The following is a 13,037-nucleotide window of genomic DNA, read 5'->3' as shown; positions in this document are numbered from 1 at the left end:
ATGTTAATGTGAGAAGCAACTATCTTGTTCTGACAACATGCTGATGTTCATAAAGCATTTTACCTCTCAAGCACACTTATATAAATTTCTATGGCATCTAATATCTCTATACTTTTTCCATTTAGTGGATCAAACAGCTAATATCATGCTTTTAATGGAGTTCCTGAAATAACTCAGTCTAACTCAGATATCACATAGGCCCCTCCTTTCAACGTCCATGCTGGTCCTGTGGCCAGGCACAGTAACTTCTGAGATCCCAGGGGGTGACAATCTCAAACTCAGACACCTCACATCTCACTGTTTCAGCTCAGCAGGATCGTGCTCCATTTGCAGTTAACTGCAACCACAGCACAGAGAACTTGGAAGCAAACTTGGAAGCCAAGACAGCTGTTCAAAAAAAAAAAAGTCTATTAAATAGCAGGAGTATGAAGAACACTTAGCATTCTCCAGAAAACTGCAGGAGAAATACCCTGGAGTTTAATTTAAAAAAAAAAAGGGGGGGGGGGAGGTACAGTTGAATAACTCACCAACTAAAAATTAAAAAAAAAAAAGTGGCACTTAGAAAGATAGATCTCTTTAAGACTACAGTGCAAAAGCTTTAATAACTAATTTTAGAAAAAGCAAATTCTTGGGGCTAGCACTGTGGTGCAGTGGGTTAAGCTGCCTCCTGCAATGCCAGCATCCCATATGGAGGCCAGTTCGAGTCCCAGCTGCTCCACTTCCAATCCAGCTTCCAGCTAATGTGCCTGGGAAAGAAATGAAAGATGATCTGAGTGCTTGGGCCCTACACCCACGTGGGTGACCCAGAAAAAGCCCCTGGCTCCTGATTTCGCCCAACCCTGGCTGTTGTGGCCATTTGGGGAGTAAACAGCGGATGTAAGATATGTCTCTCTCTCTGTCTCCCCCTCTCTATAACTCGGCCTTTCAAATAAATAAATGAATCTTTTAAAAAATTTAAAAAGAAAAAGCTAATTCTTGATCCAAAAGTACAACAAAGAACCTGATTAGTGTGATTCTTTCTTTCATGAAACTAGAATCAAGCTATATAATAAAATCCATTTACAAATCAATAAATATGTAAAAGGAAAAATGTTACAACATGGAGATAAGAAAATTAGTATTAGCTTCTGCTTGCTTTAGAATGTACTCAAGAGCTAGCTCATTTCAAGAACTGAGAGAATTTTGACAGGTTTGACATATTAATCATAGGAGAGATTGCCAATATTCATTTTGTAATCATACTTTCCTAGAATTGTATTCACTCTACAATGTATGATCATTCCAAAAATAACCTACAAACTACCAACAAACTGAACTCCTACCTAATGAGTCATCTGAACTTTTCAGGTTTTCATGATTGAAACTACTACAGAGTAAGTCAGAAATTAATCCTCTTTTAAAAATATATAAATGAGAAGAAAAAAGTATTTTACTTCCTATTCAGGAGCAACATAACCCATCAACCATTACTCATTCACTGAATTTTAGATTTCCTCACATATGACAACAATCAAAGAGCAAATGCTCTGTTTTCCTAAGCCAGTATAAGCAACAAACACTGATCAGTTAGCTTCTTTTTTTTTTAAGATTTATTTATTTATTGAAAGTCAGAGTTACAGAGAGGTAGAGACAGAGAGAGAAGGAGAGGTCTTCCATCCACTGGGTCACTTCCCTGATGGCTGCAACAGCATGAGCTGCGGTGATCTCAACCCTGTGGCCAGGATCTTCTTCTGGGTCTTCCATGCAAACGCAGGGTCCCAAGGGCCTGGGCCGCCATCTACGGCTTTCCCAGGCCATAGCAAAGCTGGATCAGAAGTAGAGCAGCCAGGACTAGAACTGGGGCCCATATGGGATGCCAACACCACAGGCAGAGTCCTAACCCTCTATGCCACAATGCAGGCACCAACAAGTAACATTTTTAATAGTTGCAAGATATTTTGTTGTCAGATTGTTTTATGTCAATTTGCATCACTTCTCCATTACTGGTATGTTTCTAGGCCTTGACAATTTTATAAATAGTACTATGACAGACATCTTGATGCAGAAATATAAATTCAATCTGCTTTTGATCACTTTCTTGAGAACAGATCCCCAAAACTGAAATTACTGGGCCGGAGGCATAAATACTATCAGAGCAGTTGAAAACACATCACCAGGCCGGCGCCGCGGCTCAACACGCTAATCCTCCACCTAGTGGCGCCGGCATACCCACCAGGTTCTAGTCCCAGTCGGGGTGCCAGATTCTGTCCTGGTTGCCCCTCTTCCAGGCCAGCTCTCTGCTGTGGCCAGGGAGGGCAGTGGAGGATGGCCCAAGTGCTTGGGCCCTGCACCCCATGGGAGACCAGGAGAAGCACCTGGCTCCTGCCATCGGATCAGCGTGGTGCGCCGGTCACAGTGCGCCGGCCGCGGCGGCCATTGGAGGATGAACCAACGGCAAAGGAAGACCTTACTGTCTCTCTCTCTCTCACTGTCCACTCTGCCTGTAAAAAAAGAAAAAAAAGAAAGAAAACACATCACCAGGGGCCAGTGCTGTGGCACAGCAGGTTAAAGCCCCAGCTTGAAGGGCGAGAATCCCATATGGGAACTGGTTCGAGTCTCAGATGCTTCACTTCCAATCCAGCTCCCTACCAATGAGCCTGGGAGAGCAGCTGAAGATGGCCCAGATCCTTGAGCCCTTGCACCCAGGTGGGAGACCCAGAAGAAGCTCCTGGCTCCTGGCTTCAGATGGCTCAGCTCTGGCACTGGCAGCCATTTGGGGAGTGAACCAGTGTATGGAAGACCTCTCTCTCTCTCAGTGTTACTCTGGTAATCTGATAGCGCAAACATTATTTCAGCTTTAAAAAAAAAAAAAAAAAAAAAAAAAAAAAGCATTTATTTATTTGAAAGGCAGAGTTGCAGAGAGACAGAAAGAGATTTTCCATCTACTGGTTCATTCCCCAAATGGCCACAACAACCAGGGCTGCTCCAGGCTGAAGCCAAGAGCTTCATCTGGGTCCCCCACGTGGGTGCAGGGGCCCAAACACTTGGGCCATTTTCTGCAGCTTTCCCAGGCCATTGGCAGGGAGCGTGATTGGAAGTGGAGCAGCTGGGACTTGAACTGGCACCTATTTGGGATGCCAGTGCTGCAGGCGGCAGCTTTACCCACCATACCACAGCACTGGCCCCATTATTTCAGCTTTTAATCAGTACTTTTTTATAACTAAAATTGATTTCTCTAAAATCTTTCTCAATCATTGTACTGTTTTTTATAATAAGCATAAGTGGGCAATAACATAGGACTGGTGTTTTGTTATTGGATTTGTACAAATACTGTAAATACTATTATTTTCTATTTGATATCACTTCTGAATCCTTGTTCAAACTGTTAGTCAGGAGTTTCATAACGCTGCTCCCCAATATCCCTATCACCCCTGGAGGTAGAATGTGAGCATGCCCACTGAGTATCCCTGTGACCTGCATTCTGTTATCATTACCCAGCTTAATGGCATACTTGAGCTGCCACAGTTTCATAATGATCGGACTAAAATTCTTTTTTTGGTTTCAAAATTCTATTTCACCTTTCTCTCTATATAGTTCCTTCTCTTATGATTTTACAATTCTTAAATTAAATCTCTTCACAGATACTGATTTTAGAAAAGCCATACTAAACATTCATCTACATAATAATTAGAAAGATTCTGGTATGCTAACAGAGAAGATTAAGACAGTAAAACAAAAAGAAAAGCATGTAAACAAATTAGGAGACTGGGGCGGGTGTTTAGCCCAGCAGTTAAGTCACCCAGAGTCTTTCATCAGAGTGCCAGAGTTCAATGCCCAGTTCCAGCTCCTGACTCCAACTTCCTTCCCTGGGAGACGGAAGTGAAGCTCAGTGACTGGGCTCCTGCACCCACCCACATGGGAGACCTGGACTGCATTCTGGCTCCTGACTTGGGGAGGAAAGGCAGCTGCAGGCATTTGGGATGTGAAACAGCTGATGGAAGTGCTCTCTCTGCCTCTCCAATAAATAACACTTTAAAAAAAAAAGAGATTTATTTATTTATTTGAAAGGTAGAGTTAGTGAGGGTTCATTCCCCAAATGGCTGAAATGGCCAGAACTAAGCTGATCTGAAGCCAGGTGTCTCTTCTGGGTCTCCCATCTGGGTACAGCAGCCTAAACACTTGGTTCACCCTCCGCTGCTTTCCCAGGTGCATTTAGCAGGGAGCTCCACTGGAAATGGAACAGCTGGGACTCTAATCAACACCCCTATGGGATTCCGGTGTCACAGGCAGCAGCTTTACCCACTATGCCACGTCAGTCCCTAAATAATACATTTTTAAAAGAGGAAAAAACAGAAATGTAGGAAAAAGTCCTTAGGATGGCATGATGCACCTAACAAAGAATGGTCTGCTTTGTTTTTCCAAAGGATGCATCTCAGTGTGCCTTTATACCACTTGAAATTATATACAAAACTTTGTGGGAGAATTTGCATTTTTCTGGAGAAGAATAATCAAGGCTTTTCCCAATTTTCAACAGGGTCCACTTGACACATATATTGTAGGCTTCTTAACCTACACAAACACTCATGTCCTATCTTCTAATTCATGCCTTCCTGGAACAGCTGAGGGCCTTTGGGATTCTCTATTTCTGAGACTGTCTGGGACTCCATTTCCTTTAGGGATACCAACAAAATCCTTCCTACCACCACCAGAGGATAAAGGCAAACTTACTTCCTACAAAGAGGTTTCCACAGTGAAGACAGTTCCTAACACACAGAGTTTGAGATGGAACTGGTGTTCATACAGAAACACCACATAAGGGTTGGCACTGTGGCTTATCAGGAAAAGCTGCTGTCTGCAGTGCTGGCATCCCATATGGACGCCAGTTCGAATCCTGGATTCTCTACTTCTAATTCAGCTCTCTGCTATGGCCTGAGAATGCAGAAGATGCTCCAAGTGCTTAAACCCCTGCACCTATGTGGGAGACCTGGAGGAAGCTCCTGGCTCCTGCCTTTGGATCAGCTCAGCTCAAGCCGTTGCAGCCATTTGAGGAGTGAACCAGAGGATGGAAGATCCATCCCCATCTCTCTCTCTCTCTCTCTCTGTCTCCCCCCCCCCCGCCCCCATGCAATTCTGCCTTTCAAATAAAATAATAAACTATATAATTCAGAGGTACAATGAAAAGGAATGACTCCTTCTTTAACAAAAGATAGAATCACACTATCTAGTATCTGAAGGTACAGAGCAGTAATAAGTATGCAAAAAGGACAACATGACAGCCACACAGAATCAAAGTCTACTGCAAGCCATCCCACTACTACAGAAACTGTATATGATAACTGAATTATTCCATACCAGATTCAAGCCATGTAATGGGTAACATGTGATTTCATCCTAAGAATTATAAAAGGGCCTGTGCCTCCCAGAACAAAAAGGATTATTTCCTTTATAAGGGTATGTGGGTAAGGCAGGGGACAAAGCTGTTACAGTGAAAATCACTGACCTGGAAAACCAGAGAAAGATAGCTGCAGCAGTTTTTGGTTTAAGTTACCCATTCCAAATTACCCAAAATGGGAGTCTAGGCAGACAGGGCTCCCAAAATAAACCTGGGCTCACTCTCCCATCTGTCTAGCTACTCAGACAGTGTATTTTGGGGAGGTGCTTAGGAACTGTCTGGAAATCCTCAAATGGATATGTGAGGGTATCGAGGGAGGGGAAGCTGCCACCCAGGCTCCCACAGGAACCTGCCTGACAGGGTCAGTCCCAGGCAGGGTCAGGAAAGACACTGCCTTGCCCCAGCAGAGAGATCCCTGCACCCTAGACCAGGACTGCAGGCTGCTTGCACATCTGGGTTGAGATGGCAATCCCTGGGGAACAGGCTGCAGGGAACCCAGATGGTTAAACAGGCCAGGCTGTGGGTACAACTTAATCTACATATTTAAATATTTCAAACAGGGATTCTCAGCCAGGTACAGTTCTGTCCCCTGGGGACAACCGGCAATGTCTGGAAACAGTTTTGGTTCTAACAACTTCTGGGGCAGAGAAAACTTGGTTATTATTAGCTTCTAGTGAGTAGAGGCCAAGGATGCTGCCAAACATCCCACAATGCATAGGACAGTCCCTAGCTGCTCCCCAAACAAAATCTTTCTGGTCTAAGACATTAACAATGCAAAGGTTGAAAAACTCTGACTTAGACTTTGGTTTGAAGGCCTCCATTTGCATTATTTTCTCAGATCTCAAAAATGTTACAGGCAGGTCTGCTAAGAACCTAATCATGAACTGTAACACTTTTATAACACTTTATATGAAAAAAATTATTTCAGGTTATGGGAGGGTATCATAGAATAACTCTGACTCCAACAGGATTCAATCATTCATTTCTTCAACATTTATCAAGCACCTGTTATGTAACCAGTCACAGTGCTAGGCAAAGGTGACAGTATTAAAACAAACTGATAGGATGTGACTCAACTCCTGCCTGGCTCAGAGCAGTGCAGAAAGAAAAAAGAATCAAAATTTGGAAGTCAGGTATATCTAGTTCTAATCCCAGCTCTACCACAGACTGTCATTAGGCACGTCACTTCCCTTTCCTGACCCTATTTGCTCCATCCATGAAACAGGTCAAATCCAGTCTCCCTCAATGATAATTCACTTAAGCACAAACCGGTATGCTGTGGAACCACTACTCAATACTTAATTCCTATTACTAAAAACAGGAAGTCCTTTAAAGTAATCAGGGGGCCAGCACTGTGGCACAGCTGGTTAAGCCACCACATGGGACACCTGCATCCCATATAGATACCAGTTCAAGTCCCAGTTGTTCCACTTCCTATCCAGCTCACTGCTGAGGTGCCTAGGAAAGAAGATGGATCAAGTACTTAGGCCTCTGACACCCACACGGGGACCCAAATAGAGTTCCTGGCTCCTAGCTTCAGCGGGGCCCAGCCCCAGGTATTGTGGCCATTTGGGGAGTGAACCAGTAGATGGAAGATAGATCTCCCTCTCTCCCTCTGTGTGTGTGTGTGTGGGCAGGGGGTCTAACTCCGCCTTTAAAATAAATAAACCTATCTTTTCTTTTTTAAATTAAGCAGTAAGTAGGAAATTATTATAATATGCCTGTAAAAAAGTCACTATGACAATGATGGTTTAAACACTTTCAGGCAAATTAATTGCTTCTTTGCATGGCATATAAAGCCCTTTAAATATAGCTCCCATCTCCTCTCTGGCCTTCTCTCCTGCCACCTACAAAATCTTTAATGCAGCCCTAGGTCTCATAAGCAGGACAGATTGAAAGATGAGATCCTGACAGCAACCAAAGCAGGTCAAACCAAAGGTCACAGTGAGAAAGAAGTCTTCAGCTACAACTTTGGATACAAAGGTGCTGTGTGAGAGAAGACAGAAAAAGGAGGAGAGAAAGAAAATGAAGAAAAGGAGAAAAGAATAAGAATATGAATAAATGAACAAGTGTGAATAAATGAACACAAAATGCTCAAAAGCCAGTAACATGATTGACTAGGTCAAGTTTGCAGGTATTTAAAAGGAAACACATGAACCAGCAGCCATCCTTCATGCCACAGTTCATTCTGTACTTCTCTTTATGAGACAAGAGCAGATTGAAAAATAAGTTAAAAATAATTTGTCTCATCCAAGGAAAAACCAAACATGGAATGACTACGTTACCATATTCAAACAAATATATTCAGATATCAATGCCAATAACTAAATGAGGAAAGAAAGCATTAACTACACATAATTCCTGAAAGCTTGGTTTAATAGCAAATAATAGTTGGGAATTTTGGTTTTCCCTAACATATTTATTCTAACCTTTCAGATTATAATAAAAGAGCACACTTTGGGGTCAGCGCTGTGATGCAGCAGGCTAATCTACCAAGTGATTATTGGAGTGCCAGTTTGAGTCCCAACTAATCTGCCTCTGATCCAGCGCCATGCTAATGTACCTGGGAAAGCAGCAGAGAATGGCCCAGGTACTTGGATCCCGGCCACCCACACAGATGGAGCTCTGGGCTCCTGCCTTCATCGTGGCCATTTGAGGAGTGAACCGGCGAATGAGGAAGGATGGATCTCTCTCCGTGTGTGTCACTCTCCCTTCCAAATAAATAATAAATCTTTTTTAAAAAGAGAACATTATGCTGGACCTGTTCTGAGGCAGATTCTCAGAGCTACAAGAACCCCTTTTATATTAGTAGTTCACTTAAAAAGTTTAAGTTTGTGCCTATTTAACCAGGAATCTAACTTAGCACACTTGTAAAATCCACAGCCTCCCTCCCAGACAATTGTGAAAACATGGAAGCAAAAATGTTAAACTCTGTTGTAAGTTCACAGAAAAATTTCATCTAAATTTTAACCAAACTATACCTGTCTTAATGAAATTCAAGGAAAAAAAAAAAAAAACAACACCTCAATGCAGGGGAGGGGAGGTTATGTGTGGTCACTATATTATAGTTACTGATTACAGGGGCCATGTTTGTTTGAATCCTGATTCAACTCCACACTTTACCTTACAGAAATCACCAAAACTCAAAGAAGTGTCAGCAAAATAAAATGACAGGATTAAGAAGCCTGAATATTCTTTCCAATTTAAACACCGCTTCAGAGTTTGAAAACCTTTGAAACCAAAGTCCCCCTTAAAGGTTCTGCGAACAGAGAATGAAATAAAGGCTTTCAGAAAAATGAAGCATCAAATTATAGGTCTGTTGCTTTGAAAAGATCATTCAGTGAGTCTTGAAATCTGTGCCTAATGACTTTCAAACTACAGGGTGAAGGGCCACAGAATCGTTCCTGTGTCTCAGCAGCTCCCTGTGAGCGACCTTCCAGCAAGCTGTGTTCTCAGAGAATACGGATCTCCAAAATTACTCTGTGAAGCAGCTGCTAACACTCACAAGACACACAAGTGTTCAGCCAGTAAGGTAAACCACATCTGGCTGGATTTTATTTATCAACTGGTCTCAAAGACTGTCTACCAGTATTTCAAATGAGCATTAAAACAGCAACAGTAGAATAATTCTATGACTCGGCACAGGGGTGGTTCCATCCAGCCTATGGGCCAAGTAAGGTCTACCCAATCATTTGGTCTGGCCTTGCCAAGGCAACCACAGGAGGAACTCAAAATATAATATATCTATAGCACGCTAAATCTGTAAGTTGATAATGGTGTATGGCCTTGAATGATGTTACACATATACAAATGGCCCTTGGCAGACAAAAGGTTGCCCAGCCTGACCTACAGCAAGGGCTGCTTTCAGAATTCTGGAGTCTGAGAGACCAGAGAGATCATTCCCAACCTTTTGATTTTACAGAAGAGCATATCATTTATTGAGCTAAAATTCTTTAGAATTAACTGGCAGAGTTTGTAAGTGAGCCTCTCACGTTTTTCACACACACACACCACACACACACAGTGAGAGAGACAGAGACAGAAAACCATTTAGCTTATTTGAACAGATTTTCTTCCTAAAAGCAAGCCTAAAGTAACAAACTTTTGCTGTCTCGGCTTAGATGCTTAACATGTTGGAAATTCACTGCACACAAGGGATCTAAGAAGCACTACTGCTCACTGCACTACCCCAGGAGCTCTGACCATCACAGGAAAGGTAAATATTACTCCCTTCATACTGGTACCCCCCTCGGCAGAACACTTTTATTCCAACATTGAAAATGTACCATGACAAGGACAGGCATTTGGTGCAGCAGTTAAGACACAAGCTGGGATGCCTGTATCCCATACTGGAGTGCCCATTCAAGTCCTGTCCTGATTCCAGTTTCCTGCCGACCTGCACACCGGAAAGCAACAGATGATGGCTTAAGTGCTTGGGTCCCTACAGCCCATGTGGGCCACCAGGGCTAAGTTCTGGACTCCTGCCTTTGGCCTGGCCCAGCCCTGGCTGTTATGGGCTTTGGGAGAATGAACTATAGATTTCTCTGTTTCTGTCTCTTTGGTTTTCAAATTAAATGAAAAATAAATAAATTTATTTTAAAAAGAAAATGTACCATAACAACTATCAGCAGTGGTAAAACAAACATTTCACTTCCCTGCGGCCAAGGAGTGAAATCTGCATTCTTACCTATGCAAATTACACCAGCGGTTCACCTAAACCGATTTTTGCAGAGTAAATCAAACATTCTAACAGGAGCGAGTTTCCTATACTCACTCAATGAAGCTAGATTATTCTAGAACAGGGTGGGGAACACCTGGCCCGCGGGCTGTGGGAGGCCTGTGAAATCATTTGGTCTGGCTCTGTCCAGGCAACCGCAGGCAGGACTCAAAATTCATTACATCTATAGGAGGCCAACTTTTAGTTGATAATTTTGGATGGTCCCTGGGTGATGTTATAAATATCCAAACAGCCCTTGGCAGAAAAAAAAAGGCTCCTGGCCTCTGCTCTAGAATCTAACAATGTGCTACATTTCACCGGGTGCCGACTGGCATTTTACCATCAAATTACACTGGAAGCCTCGGCTTTGCAGAACAGGTGTTCAACCCCCTCCCCTTGGCTTCCTCAGAGTTAAGATGACCACATGGCATTTACTGAATACAGTGAACGTGAACCTAGAAATCGCGCACTGGCCATCGTGAGAATCACCACGGCAAGCGACACTGCGGAGATTAGAGGAATGCAACAGAAACATCAACTCAGACGTATACACTGGGTACAAATTCCACCAAGGAGAGCAAAGAACACCCAACACCATGGAACGAAGAAGAGCAAAATCCACCCGCTCATGAATAAGAACTTAAAAGCGACATCCAGGTTACCTAAAAACGTGCCACCGGGTAAGGGAACCCCTCTAATACCAGGACCTCAGCCCCCTGGACCCATTCGCTAGACAAAACCTGCATCAGACACTGACCTGGAAATTCAGTTTTTCCACTGTTTCCTATGTCTACAGAAACAAAACGAGGAGTGAGCTCTGCAGTCTAAGAAGTAACATTTTCTACAGTCCGGAGCGCGCATTGAGAAAGAATCCTGCGGGCCGCTGGGGTCAGGGTCACCGCACCATCAGCCAGCCAGCACCCGCAGCACTGTGGCACTGGCGCTGGTCCACACCGCCTCCAACACCCGGGGACTCTCACGCTTTACCTCCGCGTCGGGGACAACCTGCGATCCCGAGTTCGGGGCGGGGGACACCCGCACCGGCCTTTCTACAACCGCTGCCCGCCCGGGGGACTCTGAAGCGGGCGGCTCGCCGGCCTCATTCAGCACCTGCGCTGCACAGTACCCTCAAGGGGCACCTGCTCACCACCCGGACGTGTCGGGGTCGGCGAGGGTCCCGCGGCGCCCCGGGTACGCCTGGCCCCTGAGGTGACAGGGCGATGACGCCGGGGGCAGCTTTCTGCCGCGCCGCCGTGGCACGGGCTCCGGGCAGCGCCGGGCTACCATCAGCCCTGCCGACAAGCCAGCCGCGCGTCCCAAGCAGGACCCTCGAACGCTTGGGCCTCAGTTTCCCCACCTGTGCAACGGGCGCAAAGCCGCCGCCGGGCGGGACGCCTGACCCGAAACGAAACTAACTCAGTCGCTCGCCGGCATTTCCTGGGTCTGCGCAGCACCTCCCGCTTCCCCCGGCCGACCCGGGCGCACGGCCCAGCCCTGGAGCGCCCAACGGGCCCGCAGCCTCCCAACGCCCCCCGTCCGGCCCGGCCCCGGGCGGCCACTCACGCGTAGGCATGGTGACCCCGAGCCGCGCTCGCCGCCGCTCCGAGGCTCAGCGGGGCCGCGCAGGCCGCGCCGACGGCGTCATGACGGCCGGCGCCGGGCCGCGGAGGCGCAGACCAGGCGAAGGGCGAGGAGGCAAGAGCGGAGCGAACGGACGCGGACACCGCAGCTCCCGCGACGAAGCCAGCGACAGGGGGCCCGCGGCGGCCCCGCTCCGCGCCGGACGACGCGCTGGGCGTGCCCACGCGCGTGACGTCAGCACGCCGCCGCCGTCCGGCTCCGCCCCCGGGGGCGGAAGCGCCCGGGCTGGGAGCGGGTGTCGCGGGGTGGCTGCGGGCACCGGGTAGTCTGCGGGCAGGGCTGCGCGCTTCCTCTTACTTTCTAGTCCTGGTGGCTTACGCGGCCCTCGTTTTTATCCACCCGTACTCGGGGCGGGCCCCTCTGTGAGTGTGAGCACGGCGGCCTCGAGGGCAAAGACTTGTGTCTCTAAGCCCTTTGGCGGCGCGCGGTGCAGTCCGCCTTCCCCGAGACCGGGAGGTCCCTTGCAGCCGGGCCTGTGCGGTTTCCTCCCGCTCCCCGGCGACTTTCGCAGCGACCCGGGCAGGGCTCCGCGGTGTCCTCACGGGCATCGAGCTGAGCGTGCCGCGAGTGCGAGCTGCAGAGATGTGAACGCGCCCGGGTGACCTCGCAGAACTGCTAAAAAGCGGGTCACCCTGGGTCGGTCACCTGTGCGGGTGGATTGCTTGCACGTGTGCATTGGAGAGCCTGTGTCCTGGGGAGAGGCGCCGAATGCCCGTTTGGAAATGATGTTCCGTAGTGAGAGCGGATAGGAGCCAGGACGCAGAAGGCACACGGTAGAGAGCTGAAGCACAGAGGGCCGGAGCAGAGTTCTTCAGAAACTACAAAAGTAATGCACATACTGGGACAGGCAGCCGTCTGTGTCCGTGGGCTCCACCGCAGCAGATTCCACCAAGGATCGGTGGTTTAAGCCACTGGCCTGCAGTGCTGGCATCAGTACGGGTGCCAGTTCCAGTGCAGCTGTTCCACTTCCCATCCAGCTCTCTGCAAATGCACCTGGAAAAGCAGTGGAAGATGGCCCAGGTGTGTGGGCCCCTGACTCCCAAGTGGGAGACCCCAGTGGAGTTCCAGGGCCCTACGTTTTTTTGCAGCCTGTTTGGGGAGTGAACCAACAAATGGAATCTCTCCCCTCTCTCCCTGTAACTGCCTTTCAAGTAAATATTCTTAAAAATCCACACACAAAAAAAGCGTACGAAACATGCACAAACCTTTTTCTTGTCAACAATACAGCATGGCAACTATAATGTGTAGGTTTGTTTTGTTTTGTTTTTTTGACAGGCAGAGTTAGATAGAGAGAAAGGTCTTCCTTCC

At 46.8% G+C, this 13,037-nt stretch overlaps 1 protein-coding gene across 3 annotated transcripts in view; it reads right to left on the bottom strand.

The window, feature by feature from the left end:
- Positions 1-11,891, bottom strand: part of EFR3A (EFR3 homolog A) — a 116,234-nt gene extending 104,343 nt beyond the window's left edge. The window contains exon 1 of one of the 3 annotated variants that reach the window (XM_051844031.3): positions 11,652-11,891. In XM_051844031.3, coding sequence (XP_051699991.3) covers positions 11,652-11,661 — 10 coding nt within the window. In that variant the 5' untranslated portion in view covers positions 11,662-11,891. Of the gene's footprint in view, positions 1-11,445 lie in introns of all 3 variants that reach the window. The other 2 variants (XM_051844033.3, XM_089335715.1) reach the window with 2 other exon arrangements.
- Between the last annotated feature and the right edge of the window lie 1,146 nt (positions 11,892-13,037).

This window comes from Oryctolagus cuniculus, chromosome 6, assembly GCF_051225735.1.
Source record: "Oryctolagus cuniculus isolate XC-2025 breed Fujian yellow rabbit chromosome 6, ASM5122573v1, whole genome shotgun sequence".
Classification (NCBI taxonomy): Eukaryota; Metazoa; Chordata; class Mammalia; order Lagomorpha; family Leporidae; genus Oryctolagus; species Oryctolagus cuniculus.
Note: the sequence above shows the minus strand (reverse complement) of the source record. Positions and strands in the feature narration are given on the sequence as shown.